Below are 21,075 nucleotides of genomic sequence, written 5' to 3'. Positions count from 1 at the left end.
GTGTGCAGGTATCACCACATGAATGTGAAATGTATTATATTGTTTTAATGTACTATTTTATAAGGAGCTGCAACAGATCATCAGTTGCAACACAAAATGAAGCATCACTATGACTGTTTATTGCTGTCTCTCAGAATATGTAGAGAAACTTTTCTAGTTCCCCACATTGCTTGTTTCCTCTCCCAGCCCTTGTTCTGTTTAACTCTTGCTCAAGCTCTTTTTATTTCTTTGTCTTGTCAACTTTGTTTTCCACTTTCGACCATTTTCTCACCCTTCACTTGGTCTCAACATTTCTGCCTTTTTCTTCCCTCCCTCCTTTGCTCCCTTGGTCCCTCTTTATTGGAGCTTACTAAAAGGGGTAATGAAGAAGATAATAGTCTGGAGTCCAGCAGATAACAGTCTAGCTGTCACACAAATAGCACTAATGCTTTCCCTCGGCTTGGCACAGTCAGTTCATTCTGTTTTTTACCCACTCAACCTTCAACCTCAACCTCCATCTCTCCCTCTCTCCAGTTGAACCTATGTCTTCTCTCTTGTTCTGTGTCTAGCTTGAAGCTCCATCTACCCCCTTCCAGCGTTCCCTTCAATCTCCCTCTCTCCTTCCCTCTGGTTGTCTCTCACCTCTAACCTCTTTCTTTCTTTCCATCCCCAAGTACTCTTTTTTTTCTCCCTCTCTTCAGACGCCAGATAGCTGGGGCCGGTCTAAGCCAAACAGCTCAGGAAAACAACGTGCTGAAAAGGTCCGTTGACAATGCTGTTCACTGGGCAGTGGCTTTTGAAGAGGGATAAAAACAGCTCATCTAAAAAACATAAAAAGCTGGATTAAATCGCCAGCCGGCCTCTATTGATATGTTGCTTTTTTATGGGTTAAAATTAAAACAACCAGACTAAACAAGTTCGAGGGACAATGTGTTGGGTGGCACATGACATTCAGCACTTGCCCTGCTGTGTTTTTCAGCTGTAGCATTAGTTAATTCCCATGTCAGTGTTGGGTTATGACAAGCAAAAGGTCTTTTGTGTTCAGAAGTTCAGCCTCTAAACATGAAGGCTAAGAGCTACCACTGGCCAGTGTATGAGGAGCAGAAGGTGAAACAATTGGTCCAATAATTGACTAGCTGACAGAAAAATAATCTGTAATAATTTTAACAATTGATTCATCTTTTCAATCATTTATGAAGCATAAATTCTAAACAGTTCTTATATCTACTGTAGCTCTTCAAGGGGGAGGATGAGCTGTTTGTCTTTCAGGAATGTAAACTCCATATCTTTGGGCTTTGGACTGCTGGTCATGAAAAGCAAACTATGTTTAGACATCACCTTTGGCTTTAGGAAATTATGAATGGATTTTGTTTTGTTTTGTTTTACAATTTTTAACGATTGATTAAAAGAGAATGTACACGGCAGATTGTTAGTTGTTAGTGATGAAAACCATTGTTAGTCACAGCCCTAATCCCTGAAACAATTGCCATTGACCCTGGATCTCTTTCAGGTTGCTTCTCTCATTAATGTATTGCAATGAAATAAATGAAACAGAGAATAGACATTTGTGGTAGGGACGCAACATTACTAAATATCCAGCTTTATAACATAAACTTGTTCAGCAGCAGTATAGAGAAAAAAAAAACAAAACTGAATGGGTAAGACATTTGTAGACAGCAGAGACTGCAGCTAACGATGTTGGAAAGATGACATTAGAAAAAGATATTAGAGGAAGGGCAAACATTTTGCGATCGTGTGTTACATGTGTAGCTGTAGTTTTTGTGAGTGCTAACAAACTGGGTGTTGTGTAACTTTGTTAACAAGTGCAAACAAGCAAGTGCTGTAAAAGACACCCACAAAAAAAGAAACCCTGCCAATGTAAAAAGTATCTCCACTTAATCACACTCAGGTTTGACCCTGAGAAATCATATAATGCCTGCTTGTCGTCTTATACATTAAACAAAATAGTACTCCGGATTATTATCACAACCTAATAACAAAGTTCAACTGAGCGTAAATTCCACATGCTCAACTGCATAAGGCTGGAGAAACCCCTGGGATCCTTCTCTGCCTGTGTTCTTTTGGAAAACACAAATTGTTGAGGAGACAAATGGTGGGTGTTGTGGCGCTGTCATATGTGTAATAAAGGCAAGTGGCTGTCTCAAACATAGAGCATCCATACAACTGTCAGTTAACATTTGTCTTTCTGAGACAGACCTGGCGCTCCAAATGCTGTTCTCCCCCCCCGCCCCCCATTATTCTCCGCGTTTGAACACGCTTCCACACTAAAACTGTCTAAATATGCTCATTTTTCCCATGCCTTCGCTGCACTCATTCAACCCCATGTTACGACATCTAAAGCTTTCCTCGACATGCGCTAACAGTTCTCAAACTGTCACTACACCCACACACAGCCCAAGCATAAATTCCACCCACTCGACCTGAATCCATCAACCTGAACTACATCTGCGCGCACACACACAGACAGTCCCGTCATGGGAGAGCCACCAGCAGATTCCTTTGCTCAACGTTTATCGCTGCTGCTGCATATTTCACCCTTAAGCCCCCCTCTTCACCTCGTCTCTCATTTTTCCTTGTTTCTCATCCCCTCCTGATGTAGAGGCACGCGGGGAATGTTATTGTAATGCAGAGTGAATCATCAAGGACCGTAAATATTGACAGTGGTGGCTGCTGCTGGTCTGGTCTGTTCGCTCCTGAAGAGCTGTGAGAAAAAGGAGAGGAAGTGACTCTCCCACATGGCTTCTTGACAGACAAGGTGTTGGTGTCGCGGTGTACTAGCAAATCATTTTACACGCCAGCCCATGTGTCCACTGGTTTGAAAGGCGAATGCCTGCGGAACCAGATGGGGGAATTTCTTAGTCGTAAACACATGGTAGTGGGTGGGATTTAGGACCACAAAGTTAGACAATGGTGAAAATGACCAAGATCTTCTGTGGCGGAGACTCACACATTGTTTCAAACATTTGTGATTTCCCATGCGATTTGATTTCAATGTCCTGGCAGTGAATGCAGTCAGTCAACATGCACCTTTGCTTTTCTTTTCCCTTGACTTCACAGGTAATGGTAGATATCCCTGGTGTACACCCAAAAAGCTGGTGTTCAGCTGAGAACAAAGGACAGCAAGGGGTGTTAAGATGTGATTTTATGGGGGCCACAAATGAACAAATGGCCCATTAGACAACAGAATGAGATGCTGTGCAAGATAGTAACATCATCATTCCCCCGAACTGCTATCACGCTCAGACCACTGCTGAGCTTGTGGTGCTACACAGACACACATACATGTCTCTCACCGAGTCATCACAGGTATTATCAGGCCAAGCACACAACTCACAGTGGACAGGCTATGGGAGGGTGAGATAAAGGCAAATAAAAGAGGGAAAGGGCTAAGGGTTAAGTGGCAGTAATGATGCAGGATAAGGTATCTATGTGTGTGTGTGTGTGCGTGTGAGACAGAGTTCAAACTCACTTCAAAGTGTCTCTAGGAGCCTTGTTCATGTCAACAGGAGACACAGGAGAGGAACACAACATTAGAGAAGCAGAGAGGTGGAGGGGGAGGTAAAAAAAAAGGGGGGGGGGGGGGTAAAAAGGAAGCAGTACACGATAGGGAACAAAGGCTGAAGGGAAAGAGAAGACTGAGGTGGAGGAGGGTAAGGGAGGGTTAGGAGAAGTGGGTCGGAGGTGAGAGGTTGGGGTATTCGGGCAGAGGAGGGGAGGGGACTCACGGTGAAGGGGTTCACCTCTAGTGTGAATGCAATGAGGTAAAACCAAAAGAAAGGACGATGGAGAGAGTTCCTGTGTCATACACCCTCTTTAATTCCACCCTTCCTTCCCTCCCTCCCTTCCCCTGCCCTCCTCTGTCCCCTTCCCTCCCTCCACCGTTGCTCTCTCTCTGCGACCGGCCCCAACAAATTCCCTAGGGCCAGGGGCAGTCCCCTTTCAGTCTCCAGTGACACAGTAATTAGAAGTGTGGGAACTGAATCCGTCCCTCTTTCTGAGCCCAGCACTCCCACCCGCACCCCTCCCTCCCTTGCTACCCCCTTTCGCTTCGCCCTCCCACCCCCCCAACCCCAAACCAGCTCCCGGCCCCTACCCTTCCTCTGCACTTCCTTTGCCATCTCTCGTTTTGCACCCCACCTCTGTTCTTGATCTCAGGAAGTGGCATCTACCCTCAGAAAGAAGCCTCACATAGCGTGGAACAGACATATCTTGACATCTGACGCTGGTATTGACCTTATATTAAAATCAAAGTACATGCCACCCTGCACCATCTGTATCTAATATGATATATACCTTCAAGTGCATAAAACAGATGTTTTTAAGGATATTGAAGGTATGATTTTACCTAGTGACAGATTCAATTAAAAATCATATGTCCATTGAAAGCCCATACTGGCTCAATCCTCATGGGCCACCTGTGATGTTCATGGGAGCTACACATCACACAAAATCACACACACATACACAGCCCCATACCCTTCATTCACCCCCCACTCCACTCCACCTCACCCCCGCCTCCTCTACAGCCACAGAGTCCCCTATCTCTTCGAACAGAGCAACGCTGTCTCTCCCGCTCTCTGTCAAGCCCACCACCGCCGCCCCAACCCCCATTCGCTATCTCCGCGGCGATAACCATGGGAACAGCAGCACTGTGGGAACGGGCCACCAGTTGACCAAAATAGACAGCAGGAAAATGGAGGGAAAGAAAGAAAGAAAGGGCTCCCTGCGTCCAAGGAGCCCTGTGCGTGTGTGTGTGTAGGAGGTCCATGGGATCATCCAGACAGACAGGTACTCAGGCACTCCAGTCACCTCTGGTTTCCACCGGCAACAAAGAGGGACGCTGGGTGGCTTGAGTTGCTACATTAATTCATTAATGGATATGCAGCTTTGGTTTGAGTTGGTGGGACATGCTGAAAGCTCTCCTTCTCACACACATACACTTTAAACGGTCCTACACTTACTAGAAAGCAGTGTCCCACGCAAAAAGGCAACACCCTCGACCACAAACACCCACACCCAAACTGTACACCAATACTACACCATCACACACCCAGTCACACCCGCCACCACGCACCTCTAAAAGCTCACATGCAAACACAAGTATTCACACTGAGAGTTTACACAAGTTAAGGAATGAGATGACTGGGACGGCTGGCATTCAAAAACTTAGAGTAATGGTCCAAGGACTACTTGTAACCAATACGAGGCTCAAGCACCGATGCACTGAATTTGGAGAAAATACCAAAGATTAAGCAATAAAATGCTCTTTAATGATAATAAATCCTGATTGGAATATGTCACAATATTATATTAGCTTTTTGGTTTTTGGATTTTTCTTTTTTTTGTTTTTAACCACATTCATCACCCTGTTACATTTATTTTTGCAACTGGTCCAGGCTTCTCCTCTCTTCATTGTGAAAGCATGTCATAACTTTGTTTCATGAATTAATGTTATTATTACTGTATTTCATCAAATAAAAACCAGAAGTCAATTAAAAGCCAGGTCTCTGATATTGGCCAGGGTGTGTGGTCGACACAAACAAATAAAGATGTGCCCCAAATATAGTCTGGGTATGAAATTAACATGGATAAACTCCTGGTATCCATCATGTAATGTGCATGTCAGTTAAACATGATGTGCCTTTCTACTGCTTTAATTTAATAAATTCAACAATACAGTCCTCCTTTAATCTCCTCCGGCTGATGGAAATAAAGTCACTGGCCACTATTTGAAGAAATACGGCATTATCATTTTATTATCTGTATTTAAAGACCAGTTGATTTTTTTATTTTGCATGTACTAGGGCCTCACCAACGGCCCATTGGTCATAGAAAATGGACATGTGACCACAGCTTGAATACACATTTAGATAAATATCAGGAATTACCAGAGCTGACCTATGTATCAAAACTGCTCTTACTTTACCTAATTGTTTGGTATGTATTTGGTCCATAGGCAATTCTACTGGTCACCAGAGAGTACAACAGCATATACATGTAAACACGCTTCTCAGACTCCCTGCCATGAGTTAAAACGCTGGGATGTTGTTCCTATGAGAAACATTAGACGCTGGTTTTCCTTGGCCTGAAAGAGGAGGAGACGGAAATGGGGAAAGACGCAAGTTGCGCATCATCGTCTTTTTTTTTTCTTACCTACTGCGGGTCTAATTTTCCATTCCATTTATATCCCGCATGTCTCTCAGTAGCGACTCTTACTTGAAGTCTTTATTTTATCTCATTCTATCTCTCCCCATATTTACAGTTATTTTCCATAATTCAGTATAATTCTGTCTGATTTCTCTCTTTTCTTTCCCTCTTTCTTCATTCTGTTGATACTGATCCCTTACACTGGACAAACTTCCTGTCTATTTCAGTATTGATAATATGTTTGTCATATATCTCTTCTCTGTACTCTCTCCTTGCTCTATTCTCTCCTTTCCAATTTCTATCAATCCATCTAACCTCTCTCTCTATCTACACTGACCCCCCCACCCTCCTTGCTCTTTCAGGCCTTTCCCAGGCCAAGCATCCTGACCTCTCCAGCCTTCTACCTCTTTGCTCCCTGGGGGTGGAGTATGGAGGGGGGGGGGGGGGGGGGGGGTGTCTGCCTGTGACCATTCCCACCCTGCAAAAGCTTTCACTTTAATCTGACTCTGTGGGTAACAGAGGAGAAAGACAGAACAAAACAGAGAAAATGTGTGTGTCTGTGTGCCCGCCAAGCCTGGAGCTCCAAAAGAAAACAGACTTCTAACCTCTTGATAGCATCACATCACGCACACTGCAGGCTTTGGGAAGAACCACTGCAAGACATAGTTTAAGGTTTTAAGGCTGAGCTAGTCTCACATTCCCAAGACCTGCACATGCACGTACAAGCAGCGAGCAGGAACGTAAATCAGACGTTTAAAGAATGCATAGGCCTACACTTAGAATATAAACTGTGAAAACACGCAGTCATAATGATGACATTCACAGTTTTACAGACGAGAGACAAAAAAAAAAAGCAATACATCACAGGAGAATCAGCTTCCAAACACAACACACATGCACGCACACACACAAGCACAGTGGTAGAGTTCACAAACCACAGACTATGTGAGGGGTTACCATCTATTATCTCTGTCTCCATGAGGTTTAAATTTAATTGTTGACACAACTCATTCTCGGAAACTGCACGCACACAAGCATGCACTAACACACAGCCTGTACATACAGAAGGGTGTTGAATTAAAAAAAAAAAGAAAAAAAAAAGAGCAACTCAGCCCACAGTGGATAGGGTTACTGTTGTACAGATATATAGGTCATTGGTTCCCAGTCTTGCTGGTTTTCTGTCTTATCAGCTGCATTGCATGAACCACATTCACATGACACTGAAAGTGTAAATCAGTTGTTGACTGATTGGCTGGAACTAAAACCTGCAGGGCTCTGGTTCCTGTGAACCAGCATCTGAGCTGATTTTCACACGCCTTTGTCATTTACAAAGATGCTTAACACTCAGCAAATGTGAAAAGTCCTGATTTTTACTTCTACAGTTCCTCAAATGATATGATTTGAAAAACTGGAAATCATGAAGCATCCACTTTTTTATAACTCAGAGATCCTTTTTTTTTTTTTATCTTAACAGTCCCAAAACTCTATAAACAGAAGACAGGAAGACACATACAACCACAGAACTTCAATACCCCTACTCTTGTGTGACTCTAAACACAGACAGCAGACCACACACATTCATCACGCAGAGAGACAGCAATCATGAGCTGAAAGGTAGCTAAAATTATGCAGTCAGTAACCTAACATTAGCAAAACAGCAGGGCAGGATAATATGATTTGCTTCCTAGAACGCCTTCATGCCATAGGGGATGTTGTTATTGTAAGCACAAACCTACCTAGGATGAAGTATCTCTTCTTCTCAAATATTGTTTTATAACTGTTAAATGTCTAGTAGAGCTTATGCTGGTGTCCTAAACATGTGAAAATAAAAATGCCACCACATATGTAATCATAAATTTTTAGCTTGTAATTTTCTGCAGCCTTTTGTTTGGTTTGGTGCTCTGATGCAATCTGGTCATGTAGTTAGACTGGAATAAAAACTACAAACTTCATGGTAAATTTGGAAGAATGACAACTACATGGTGATAAGCAGCCTTGAGTCAATCAGTAAACAGAAGACTGGCTCCATGTCTGCCTGTTAAGTTGTTTGCCTTCACAAAAACTGATGTAATATACTCATACTCTTGGCTTAAACTTACATTCAAGTTATTCTACCTCCTGGAAGTCACAGTCATCTGATCACAGTATTTTAAAAAAAAGACACTTCAAATAGGTTAGAAATGACTATCTGCTGGAAAGGCTCACATGTTTGTAAGAATGGCTGCCTCAAAAGACTGCATGCGGTGGAGTTACCAGAGCTACTAAAGCAGGCCCGTGTGCCACAGAGTTGTGATATTAACAACCTTAAACCTCTCAGCTATTTCTCACTGGCAGGTATTAGGCCAGCTGACAAGAGTTCTTTATCATCGTAGTTGTGTGCAGTGCAGGCAGAACAAGCTTGGATGGTTTTCTATGTTGCACTGGGTGTTGAGTGTGGGAGAATGATGTATGATTCACTAAGCTGCAAAGACCGAAGATCACATTTCACGATCGCAAGGGAAACCATTATACCAAGACCACAGACACAAAGACAGTCATACCAGCAGTATCTGGGAGAGGAAAACACGATTGTTAGGGCTTGTTCTCACAACATTTTTGCAAAGTTACCAGTTTGATTTCCATTTTATTGATGGAAGCAAAATTTGCGGAGAACCTAAAAGTAAATCTAGACAACATGTTTGGTTGAGAACACACACTGTAGGGAAAACAAATTTAATCTGATTGTTCAGAAATATTTTCAGATTTCTAATCAATACCATTGTGACCTACTTTTGCAACTGGTTTCGTGTAGTTATGGTCTCAGTATGTCCTAATTATGCTTTTAGCCTGACTCATGCAACTAAAGAAAAGCATAAACCTTCAAGTTACACAACAAAGTGAACAATAATGCACTTTTAATGGCTAAATATCTGCTTTCTGTGTGGTACTGTTGTCATTAGCTGACCCATGCTTTGTTATTATACTGCAAAGAATTCTGCCTCCCTTAGGAGACTATTTAGAAGCAGAGGGCAATCACTCAGAGCAGCACAGTCTGGCTCTGTAGCTACTGTGCTCTGCAAAACATGAGAAACTTCCTCTTTCTGTGTGTATGTTTGAGAGGAAGGCATCAGTAAGTGGTTCCCTCTCCCTGAGCGGCAGGGGAAAGTAGACCCTCTCGAGTGCCTCTCGGCTTCCCCACCTCCCCCATGAGCCAATAACGCAGTCAGACAGAGAGTGAGAGACACACACACACACACACACACACACACACACACACATACTCTCAATCACACACACACTCAGACACACAGTGTGGTTTCTCCTCTGGAGGGGAACATAAACAGGGCTGTCTGTCTGCGAGCGGAGAGCTAGTTCTCATGACATCACCGCCCAACAGGAATGCTCTGCTCTGCCCCGTCAAAACCCCTCCACCGGCCAGCAACTCGCACACACACACATACACAAAAACACATGTTGAATGATTTATGCACGTCCACATTTTCACAGGGAAACGTACCATGCACACAACACGCACCCAAATGGCATTTTGAGCTATTTTCTCTCCTCTGGAATTTTCTTACTTTGCAATTGTTTTTGCGTGTCTCTGCACACAGACATCCTCTTCCTCTGCATCTCCTCCCATATCTTTATCACACTGTTTTGCTCATTCTTCCCCATAATTTCACGATTTCTCATCCTCTCATATCTGTATGGCCCATGCCGTCCGCAGTGTCAGACCACACACAGACCACAGAAACAGAAAGCAAGCGTGAGACATGAGAAATAAGACAGACCCAAGAATAACTGCCTGTAGAAGAAATAGAAAATAAAGCTATGTAACCTATGAGAAACTTTGTTTGTCTGTGTGTGTAGGTGTGTGTGTGTGTGGGTGTGTGGGTGTGGGGGACATGGGAAATTACGCACTACTTCATTGTATTGGTGTTTGGAGGAAAAGCCCTATTGAAGCTCTCCCTCCTTCCTTCTCACCTCTCTTCCTCCCTCTCTAACTCTCTCCTCCCTTTTCCATCCCTCCATCACTTCCTGCCTCATCTTTCTCCTCCTAGTCAACCCCCCCCTCCCCCCCCGCCCATCTCCCCTTACTATTTTCCCCTTCTTATTGCACCTTGTCACTCCTCTCTCTCTCCACATCAACCTGTTACTGTCATGTTTTCTTGCAATTTCTCCCCCTTCTCTTTTTCCTCCTCTCGGTTTCTCTCAGGCTTTTGGGGAAAAAGCAGGGGCAGGAAGCAGCTTGGCTCTCAGACAATGGAACACATCAAAAAGCAGCACCAGCCTCACCAACTTCACTCACACACACACACACACACAAACAGAGCAAGACAAACAGGACATTCCAGCTGCCGGCTGCACCGGATTCCTCGCCTTGGCTAATCTGAAACGGAGAGTGAGACTGGGAGTGGAGCAGGGCAGGGAGGCAGGGTGAGAACAGTGGGTGAGGGAGAGCAGGGAAGACAGAGAGAGAGGGCCATGGAGAGGGTGAGAAGGAGAAACAGATATAGAGAAGGATCCAAAGAAAAGGAATGCTGGGGATCAAAAGAGGGGAAATTGGAAAGGCAGGGATGAGAGAAGGTGAATCACCACTGAGGAGTTTTTAAAAAATTATGTGTTACTGTTGAATATTTGCATACACTTCATGTGTCCTCGTGTTTCTAAGAAATATTTAAATTATTGTATGTATATAAATTAGGTTACGCACATGATGAATACATGCCAACGGACAGCAGATTGAAAGTAGCCGGTAGCTAAATCTCTTCTTTTCTCTTTCTTTTTGTTTGACATTATTATTGTTTTGTACATGATCCCTGACAAATATTTCTGATGTTTACATTTTTGTCATCAGTGATTTTAAAATAAATCAGAACTTAATTTAAATCAGGGCAGCAGGGACACTATCTAATTCCTCATCTAGTTCTCCCGACTGTGTGTTGGAAGGAACAAAGGCGTTGGCATGTATGTACAGACTGAGAAAAGAGAAAGAAACCAAACACAGGAGAAGCAAGAGCAAGACAAATAGAGGAGGTGAAATAAGGCCGAGCGAATGAGAGAAAACGGGAAAAGAGAGAGAAATACTCAAGGCATGTCTACACCGTTACAGGCAAAAATTTAAAAATACCATTTAAAGTGTATGTTGAAAATTTTCCAACCGCAGTGACATTTCCATATCAGTTTTTGAAGGTTTGCTGTGGGTGCTTGACAAACAAACACACCGTCTTCAAGATCAAGCTTAGATCCTCTCTCTGCGATCAGTTTTTTTCTGTTTCAATATACAGACTGCTCAGCACAGGTGTTCGCATTGACCTTTATTTCTGCGTCTGGTTTCTGACAAATATGCCACTGTAAAAGAATTATATGATTTACAGACAGATGTCGCCTGTTTATCTAGGTTAATCAACTGAATCGCTTGGTCTTAACACACAAACAGAAAAATATGTCAGTGTCAACACCTGCGGTGTGATTGTCTATGCTCACACAAAATAAGAATAACAGGGAACGCGAAACGTTCGAACGAAAAAGCAGAACGCTGGCTTCTTAACAGATTATTATCTTTTGAGTGCTTCCCAGGACTGTAATTAAATGTCCAAATAAACAACCCATACACACATTCAACCACCCCCTAAGCAACATTTGAGCAACTATAGATTCACACATACACGTACACACACACACACAGACACCCAGAGATACATATCATGCATTAACCCGCACACACAGGTGTCATTTCGTTGCTATGCTATCCTGGGGCCAACTTGACTGTGGGAAAAGACAGCATGCATGATTTCTTAAGGGACAGACGCCTGGTGAGTGATGGCTCATCTTATTCCTTATCTGTCCGTATTTGTGTATGTGAATCTGCTATTGTGTCTGCTCAGACAGCCATGAGAATAAACTTCAAAATGACTCATGGACACTAAAGACAAAACCTACGGGTTTTTCTGAGGTATTTTCACACCCCTTTAAAAAAAAAAACGATTAAAAAAAACAATGCTGGCTTCTCACAAATTCAACATTTAACCACGACTGAGATGCGACAGAGAGACTGGGTAATTGTTACAACCATCTACTGCAGCTCACATGTGAATACATGAATACCCATACTCGAACAATTATGTTCCGTAACACTTTTGCTGCACAGGGACTCTAAAGTGTGAACTCCAGAATTTCACATTCTAACTAAATGCTTGAAGATGATATTGTGTGACTTGTGTGAATTGCGTGCACATATCTTAATAAATGTGACTGATATTTACCATTATTTACCAACCATTGTTTCCCCTTTCAATGACTTCCTTGTGAATTGCAGAGCTTCCCAGTGTAGCATTCATTTTTCTGATGAATGACTCGTCTCCACAGAAAACATTACACCCTGAGCAGCAAAGTGAAAGCTTAATATTTGTGGTCATGTCTTACTTGCCCACTCATTCATAAACTCACACATTTGAGTGACACAACAATTACAATGGCTTGGCCTGATCTGGCTCCCCTACAGACAGACAGAAAGACAGACAACACGACGCCCGAGACAAAAAAAAAAAAAGACAAAAGGAGAAGGACGTACAGGCTGCCCATCAGTCACTCATAACTGCATCCACTAACTATCTACATGTGTGCCTGCCAGAAAGAGTAGCTGTGAGAGTGACCTGTGTTATGTATGAGCAGCACTTTCTTCCAGTGTGTGTGTGTGTGTGTGTTCGCTTTTTGCACTTTCTCAAACTGTATGCGTGTGTGCACCAGTAACAAGAGACGAGGAGCCCTCGCCACACACAGTGGGAAATATTTGGGATGGTTTCCCTCGGAATGTCTTGGCGTGCCTATGGAATGCCCCCCTCCCCACCGTCGCCTCCTCCCCTCTCTTGTTGTCGCTCCCCTCTAGTCTCCGGAGAGGGGAGAGAGAGAGGGAAATAGGCGGGACGCACAAATATGACTCCTGTTTTGTCACTGCGACGGTATATGCATAGAGATGTCAGATCAAGCTTGAACACACAAACAATCAAGGCGTGATCGTTTGTGCGTGACCAAAGTGTGACACTGTGTATAGATTTGTGGTTGTCAGCAAAAGCTGTGCGTTTTTAAAAATGAGAAGTGAATAAGGCTTAAGGTGTGAGAACATACAAGTCTAAGACGTATCTCCTATTTCCTGCTGAATTTTAACACATACGTACACCCTGACGCTGATCAACTCAATCACACACTCGCATGTCTGTGAATGTTCTCATTCATCCAGGTCATAGTTCTCTCTTTGAAAATTGAATCGAAGGCAACTGGACATATGTTTGTCTGGGAAGACATTTCGCCTCTTATCCAAGGGGCTTCATCAGTTCATACGCATCGGTCTATCTAGTCCGCACTAGTCTGACTTGCATGCGGACATATATGCACACACATTCACGCACAGCCAGCGAAGGGTAACTTTAAACGTGTCTCAACCTCTCACATTCCTCCTGTTTCTTAGCCCGCGGCCCTCTTTGTAGATCAAAGGACAGACAACAAGTCTCTCTATCGCCTCGCCCTCCTCCACCCCTCTTCTTCCGTCAGTGCCACCTTCCTCAGACACTCTCCCTTCCTCGCTCAACAAACGCTCATCTCGTTTAGACACAAACTGATTACTTCTGACCCCGCACACAATCTCTGTAATATAATCTCAACTAATCCATGTTATTTTGATCTTTCTCCCTATCTCCGACTCACTTGTTCCTTTTAATTTTCTTTCGCTGCTGTGCATTCTCTCTCTCTGTCTTTTTTACCTCCCTGCCATCACCTCTGTTCTCACTTCTCTCACTCCCTCCCTCCCCTTTTCCTCTCCCTAACCCCCCATCTCTCCCACCCCTCCCTCTCGTGGTGTGGCGGTTCCTGTTGCTCTTGTTTTCACTTCCCCAGTAGTCTGGTGCGTGGGAACAAGTGTTTCTGCTGCAGTGGTGTCTATGACTGAGTCTGAGTGTGTGTGCTTCTGTGACTCCTGTGCTTCAAGTTAGTGTGCTCTCAAATGCTGTGTGTGTGTGAGTGTGAAAAGCTGCTGAGGTGAGTGTGTGTGCGTGTGTATGGTGGTGTCAGTGCTGTGTGTCAGTTTTGTGGAATTTGACTGTGTATGCGAATCACTGTATATGTGTGTGTTTGGTTGGTTTCATGTCTATCTCTCAGGCAATCTCTGCTATCTCAACATGTCTATAAAAGGCCAGTATGGGACATCTGACGGAACCATCCAACCCAACGGAAGTGTGTGTGCGCGTGCGTGTGTGTGTGTGTGCAGACGTGGAACGTATAGACACAGCAGGCATTAGTGGTGTGGATGGGATATTGCTGAATAAGGAAACTGTGATGGACCAATCACCACACTGTGACACGTGTTAAAATCTTGACAGTTAACAAACGGGAATTTTCAGGTTAAAAATACTCCATTTTCTTTCAAATGTGATATATTGTGGATAAACTATCAACAAATGTCTATTATTTCAAAATAAATGCATTGTTTTTTTAAGTACTTTACAGTACATTTATTCCACAGGTCAGTATTAAAACACATCTATTGTGTGTTCACATCCTGTGGTTTCATTTGTGCCAGAGGGGAGTGACAAAGCCATATTCTTCTCAGCTTAAAAATTACAAAGTGCTAAAAATACAGCCATGTGAGATTATGCTATTTGAACAACTGGGGTTATTACATGCCATGACTTTAGGAGGAGTCAATAAGATTCATTTTCTGTCCCATAAACAGCTGAAAATAGTGTAAACATAGCAACAAAACCAAAACTTGGGGTCTCCATGGTGGACACACATTGCTATGCCTCTAAAATCTCTGTGTGGCCTACTGATACACAGAGACAAACATTAACCCTTTCCCCGCAGAATCTTTAAACACATGTAAGCAAATCTGTGGTTTATCTCCTCCCCTCTGTCTTTTTTACTTCTCCCCTCTCATGACATTCATCAGTGGTGTAAGTCCATGAGGGAGAATCACAGAGAGACAAAGGGAGAGAAACTAACCCATCCATTGCTAATCACAGAGCTCTACAATCACATAACAAAGGGGTTCACTTCGCCTGGGTGGGCCATGGAGCAGCCCCCAGGGTGAAACACTCACTCTCTCTCTCTCTCAGTCACTCACTCACACACACCTATACACATAAATTGTGTCCACCTTAATTTGGTATAAACTAAGAATTCCACTTTGACTGTTTCAGTAAAAATATTAAATTATTTAAACAGCGATTAACTTAATTTTGATTTGAACTCCAGATTCTTTTAAAAGCAGATGGTTATGCTCTGGTTGAGGCTGTAAAAAAAATTACCCACATCCTAAGATCAAGGTTTTCTCAAGTCTACTGACTGCAGTATGTAAACTGATAGGGAAGAGCTGAGTCAGAGCTGTTAACGGTGTAATTTTAGGGGTCACATTTGGCTTTCCTTTTGTTATAATATATCAAAGAGATTTCACTTTGAAGTGGCGTCAGGAGTGACCAATAAATGGAAGGTGGGTGACCATTTGGCTGCTGTCTGTTTCAGACAGATTTTTTTAGTGTGTGTGTGTGTGTGTGTGTGTGTGTGTGTGTGTGTGTGTGTGTGTGTGTGTGTGTGTGTCATCATCATATCATCAAGACAGGAGGTAGCATCAAGGTGGTCCAGGTTCTCAACATTCTGTGTCTGACACAAATGCACCCAGCGGTGTATCTTGACACATTGAGGGCCCCCCTACTAGGCACATACCAGAACACCCAAGTTTAGAAACTGTCCTGCAAAGACACCCCTCCTGATCAGCAGCACTGCCACCACACACACACACAAACACAAACACAGCCGTCAGAGCACACACTAAACAGCCACCCAGAGAGATGTCTAAGAGTCAGGTACCGTAAATCCAGCATTTGATAGCAACTGAGTTAGACTTTTGATAATGTAGTGCGGGGCGCCTTTAAGTTTCTTTTACTGAAGAAAGAAGAACATAACAAAAGGCTTTTGAGGAAACTTAGAAATTGAATAATATCCAGTTTCATTTCTCCTCCAGGTTCAACTTTCCCATACTGGTTCTCTAGTTAAACTGTCCTCAAACTCCTTGTATTACACTGCACGGTGAAAAGTTACTTAGGAAATATCTAATTTCTTTCATTTTAATATTCCTCCCCCTTTATCACTCATTTTCTCCTTCATCCATCTATCCCTCCATTTTCAGCACTTGCACAGGTCCAGCTTGTGGTGGCAGCAAACTGAGCAACATAACTCCAGCATCCCTCCTCCCTGGCCACATCCTCCAGCTCCTCCTGGGGATCCTGAGGCACTTCCAGGCCAGATGGGATATGCAATCCCTCCAGTGTCTCCTGCGTCTGCCCCAGGGTCTCCTGCCAGTTGGACGTGCCCAGAATACCTCCACAGGGAGACAATCAGGAGGTCTACTAATTAACAAACCAAACCGCCTCAACTGGCTATCTTCAACGTGAAGGTGATGCAGCTCTTTCTGAATGACCTAGCTCCTCATCCTATAAGACCACAAGGCTCTGTCCCACAGTGGTGAAAACTCAGGCGTTCTCTCCTCCCAGGGCAACACTGGAAAAGGGGGCCCCAGGCCTCATTCAAGAGTTTGATTCCAGAGCATGAAGAGGTTAGCCAATATCAAGTTTGTGTAGCTTCACCTTCTGGACTAGCTTCAGCTCCTTCCCTGAGAGAAGCTCCTTCCCTCTGTGTGCAGCCCCACTGACAACACTCCAAACACGCAAGTACAATAGAGGTTTTTTTTTTTTAAAAACCCATTTTCTCCATTTCCCTTATCGTATATTAATTTCTTCCCCTTTCAATCGGGATTACACAATACACCACAAACACCACAGGCTTTGTTCTCATGATTCAGGAACTTAACTAGTTTGGCAGTGCTTCATAACCTCAAAAATATTGTCTGCATATTCAAGTTGCCTGTACTTCTGATTAATATAGGAACTCAGGCTTTTTCCTCTTTCTCACTAAAAGAGTTTGTGTACATAAGAATCAGGAAAGGAACTGTCAGCCAATAAAATAGATGCAAGTGCTCCTGGTGGATTTGTTTGTAACATGAATATTTCTACAATTTAACTCGTAAACATTGCAGCGAATGATAAAATAATTGCCACTGTGGTAACTTTAAAGAGATGTAAAATCCTGTCTTACAGTATTATAAACCGTTGTGAAGTGCATCGGCCCCACACAACTTCAAATTCTGTTGCTCAAACTGGACTTCCTGGATTGTATTTCACTGTCTCACCTTAAGCAACACATCCACCTCTAGTTTAAAACAATGTAGGGGCTCTACATTGTTTTAAAGCAGGGCTGGATGCACACTTAAGACTTTGGATGGTGGACTTTATCATTCTCTGTCCTCCCTGAACTGTACTCACAATTTTTCCGTGTCCATGTAATGATAATCACTGACATTGTTTTAGCTAGAAAAACAACACAGGTTAATTTTAAATATACACTCAGAACCAGCTTGAACTTTCCCACCTGGCAGCGGCTGAATATATCGTTGGGAGTGGGCTGGACGTTGAAGTGTTTGAGGACTCGAACAGCCTGGTCTCTGGCCTTTTCTGAACAGTCCAGGGACAGACAGCGACCCTCACCCACCTGGGAACGTAACTATATGGAAAGGTAAAAGCGACACATGTATACTAGCAAACAAGAAACACACACACAAGTGTATGCAACCACACATGCAAAATGCATCATGAGTTTGTATATTTAGTACTTACACTTTGGAACGGTTGTCCACATGTGAGTATGACACGGCCTTCAGCCTGTGCTAACTGACACACAACAAATACACATTAAATCAAACACATTAAATAAATCCAACTGCTATTAACTATTAACTAGTTATCTACAATTTGTAGTGTTTCTGTTTGACTTTATCTTCTTTCTGTAACTATTTATCGTCTCTGTATGTTCTCAGTCCAGACTACTAACTCACCTTTGCTGCTACTTTGTGATCATCAGTGTTCTCCAACATGACCACATCGACCCCTAAACAGCGCAGGTACCTCCCGAGTCCCTGCAGCATGTTGTCGCACACCACCCGCAACTGCTGGGGGGGCAGAGGGGAGGAATCTTCTGAGAGCTTCTTGCCACACAGGAGGCCCTTCTTTGTGTCAGAGTGAGGGGGACTGACCCTTTGAGCCCCCTGACATTCCTAAATGGACAGAGACAATAATGTGATACTTAACTGATCCCCACAGGGGGATTTTCCTTTCACTTGCACCACAGTGCAGGGAGGTCAAAGCACAGGGTGAGCTATACAACTGCACCCCTGGAACTGCTGAAGAGTCTTGGTCAAACAGATATTATCCCTCCCTGCAAGCTGGATGCTCAAATCCAGGTTCTTCAGTTGGAGGTTTTCTGAATTCATTCAGAAAATTTTGTTGTTGCTTATACCTAGAAATTGTTAATTATATTGTCACAATAGTTCTTTATTTTTAAAAAAAGGCTTCTTATTCACAGTTGCAGCCTGTTAAAAGGCTAAAATTTGGCAAATGGAAGGAAAAAAATCTCAGACACTGACATTGTCCTCTTTAGTCTGCATCTAAGTACCTTTTATTAAAAATATCATTATGATGTAAACTCTGAGGATCAACTGCTATGAAGAAATGGCAATTGACCCCTGACCTCTTTGCCAAGGGCCTGTTTCTTCTGCTTGGCTTGTTTCTCCTTTTGCTTCTTGTCTCCACTCTTCTCTGATTGGCTTGAAGAGATGCTGCGCAGGTCAGCTGGCAGCCCAAAGTGTGCTGGGTTCCTCGAGAGGACAGAGTACACGTCCAGCAAACAGTAGGCATCTGCAACTAGAAGGAGGTTAAGCAACAAAGGAGAGGAAAAAGAGAGGAAAAGGGGGGTGAATTTATTGGTTTGCAGTTCGTCAGGGGATAACAAAATAATCTGTGATATTCAATGGTGAAAAGACCAGTGACCATCTGTCTCTCTGTCATTGTGTGTCCGTGCATGCGTAATAGCTTACCTGCATATCTAATTTGGCTGATGCGCAGTGGACGTTTCTCCCAGTTGGACATCTGCTCTGTCTTGTCCAGGGGCCTTCCCAGGACCTGTTGTACCAGCAGACTGAGGCCTTTCTCTACAGAGCCTTCTCCAACCAGCACCTCTTTAGGGCCATTATGAGTCCTGCTGACCTTACCACTCTGGATCTATATAGGGCATTACAGACATTACACTTATAATTAAATGGCATAGTTGAATGAATATTTCTTCAGTTAAAAACTGAAGGATGGATGGATGCAATTACAGCAACTTCATTAATTATAAATGATCTACTATTTATTGTTATATGTGTGGCTGCAGGCAATGCATGTTTGAACTTTTAAACAGTCCCTCCCTTCTTATGTCCTGCCACAACATCCTGTGTCAACCGGACATTCCTTGTGATTTTGCAAAATATGTCTTGCATTCCTCACATCCTGCAACATGCAGCCTACTCCAGCAGATGGTGAAGAAACCTCATCAGTTACTGGCCCTTGTTGCCATTACCACATTCCTATCCCCCTCAGAGACAGTGAGTTCAGCTACATATATCTCAGACAAATTACTGGGCCACAGCAGCAGTATAGCATCCAAATATAGCCAAGAGCAATGTTCACTATAATCACAGTAAACTTTTTACAACCTCTAGTACAGTATTCCTGGTTGCATGGGACACTGTGGACAAGTAGTCAGCAAACACTGATGCTCGTAGAGCTGAGCCAGACTAAGTCTGCTCAGTTCTTGTCAGCCATTAGTAACAAAAGCCTGACTTGCTGATACATTATATCCCAACTAATTACAGAAAAAGAATGCTCTAAACTTTTCTATTGTTGATATAATACCACCTGCTGAATTTAATCTAAAGGACTTAACAGTTATGTGAATGACAAGATAATGTTACCTTTCGGTGTATACTTAGAAGATCAAGCACCCCCTCCATCTTCAGTGGTTCCTCTAAAAACTGCTGCCAGGTGGCCAACAGACTCTTGAGATCCCCTGTCATACCATAACCTAGATCGAAATAAAAAGAGAAATGTGAGGGACAGAAATATAAACCGAAAGGCGTCAAATAAATTTGATTTAACCTTTTTTAAAACTGTTGCTTACCCAGTTTAAGTACATTTTTTTCTGAAAACAAGCTCCTGATGAAACTAATAGTATCTGGGTGTTGACAGAATCCGTTTACACAGAGGTCCAACAGAAAAACTTGGTCAAAAACTGCAAGCTGTATCAGGGCAACCTGCTGAGTTGAGATGCAACCAAATGTAGGCTGCCACTCCATGTCAACTCCTACTATAACACCTTCCTATGAAAGGATGAAGACAGGACAAGAAGTTAGCAACAAAAAAACGTTATTTTTAAATTGAAAAGTAACCATAAGTACTTTCATTATTTACCCCAAGAGCCTCCCCATCCATTAACAAGATTTTCAGGTTGTTTTAAACTAATAGCACAAACGGGGGCACCAATTTCCTTTTTTGCTGGCGTTTACTTCTCTGTACCTTAAGCACAATGTTCCGACATTTCTGGAGAGCTTCTGCCGTGTCCACAAAGTGAACCTTGTCTTTGGTGAGGGGCACCTGGTAGAACTTCTGACAGTGAGACTGAGATGGCATCCATTCCTCAGTTTGTGCTGAATCACTCAGACATATCTGTCTGAGCAGAGGAAAAAAATGTGTGTTATTGCGAGTGTGCACTTCATACGGAGAGCAGAACATACAGATACAACACAAGCCAGTGAATGCACAATGAGAGTGGACAGAAAGCTTCATTACACAGACAGATGAGGATAAAAGAAAACCACAGCACATAGGATTAGATCTTATGAATTAGCATCGTGTCTCAGTGAAAGATGAGGTATGTGGCATCTTTAACATCTCATAAAAAAGTACTACTCTGTACTACTACAAACTCTGGCAATGTGGTGGTTTTCACCCACATTAAATCTAA

The 21,075-nt window shown here is 43.1% G+C and overlaps 1 protein-coding gene across 1 annotated transcript in view; it reads right to left on the bottom strand.

Annotated features, from left to right (window-relative positions):
- exd3 (exonuclease 3'-5' domain containing 3) overlaps window positions 1-21,075 on the bottom strand; it is a 35,704-nt gene that overhangs the window by 6,023 nt on the left and 8,606 nt on the right. Inside the window, exons 12-19 of the mRNA XM_041058527.1 lie at window positions 20,628-20,781; window positions 20,233-20,431; window positions 20,027-20,136; window positions 19,109-19,292; window positions 18,763-18,935; window positions 18,071-18,289; window positions 17,853-17,906; window positions 17,608-17,739 (exon numbers count right to left, since the gene is read on the bottom strand). Coding sequence (XP_040914461.1) covers window positions 17,608-17,739; window positions 17,853-17,906; window positions 18,071-18,289; window positions 18,763-18,935; window positions 19,109-19,292; window positions 20,027-20,136; window positions 20,233-20,431; window positions 20,628-20,781 — 1,225 coding nt within the window. The remainder of the gene's footprint in view (window positions 1-17,607; window positions 17,740-17,852; window positions 17,907-18,070; window positions 18,290-18,762; window positions 18,936-19,108; window positions 19,293-20,026; window positions 20,137-20,232; window positions 20,432-20,627; window positions 20,782-21,075) is intronic.

The sequence above is a fragment of the Toxotes jaculatrix genome, chromosome 16, assembly GCF_017976425.1.
Source record: "Toxotes jaculatrix isolate fToxJac2 chromosome 16, fToxJac2.pri, whole genome shotgun sequence".
NCBI classification, from domain to species: domain Eukaryota; kingdom Metazoa; phylum Chordata; class Actinopteri; family Toxotidae; genus Toxotes; species Toxotes jaculatrix.
This window is presented reverse-complemented; position numbering and strand designations above follow the sequence as displayed.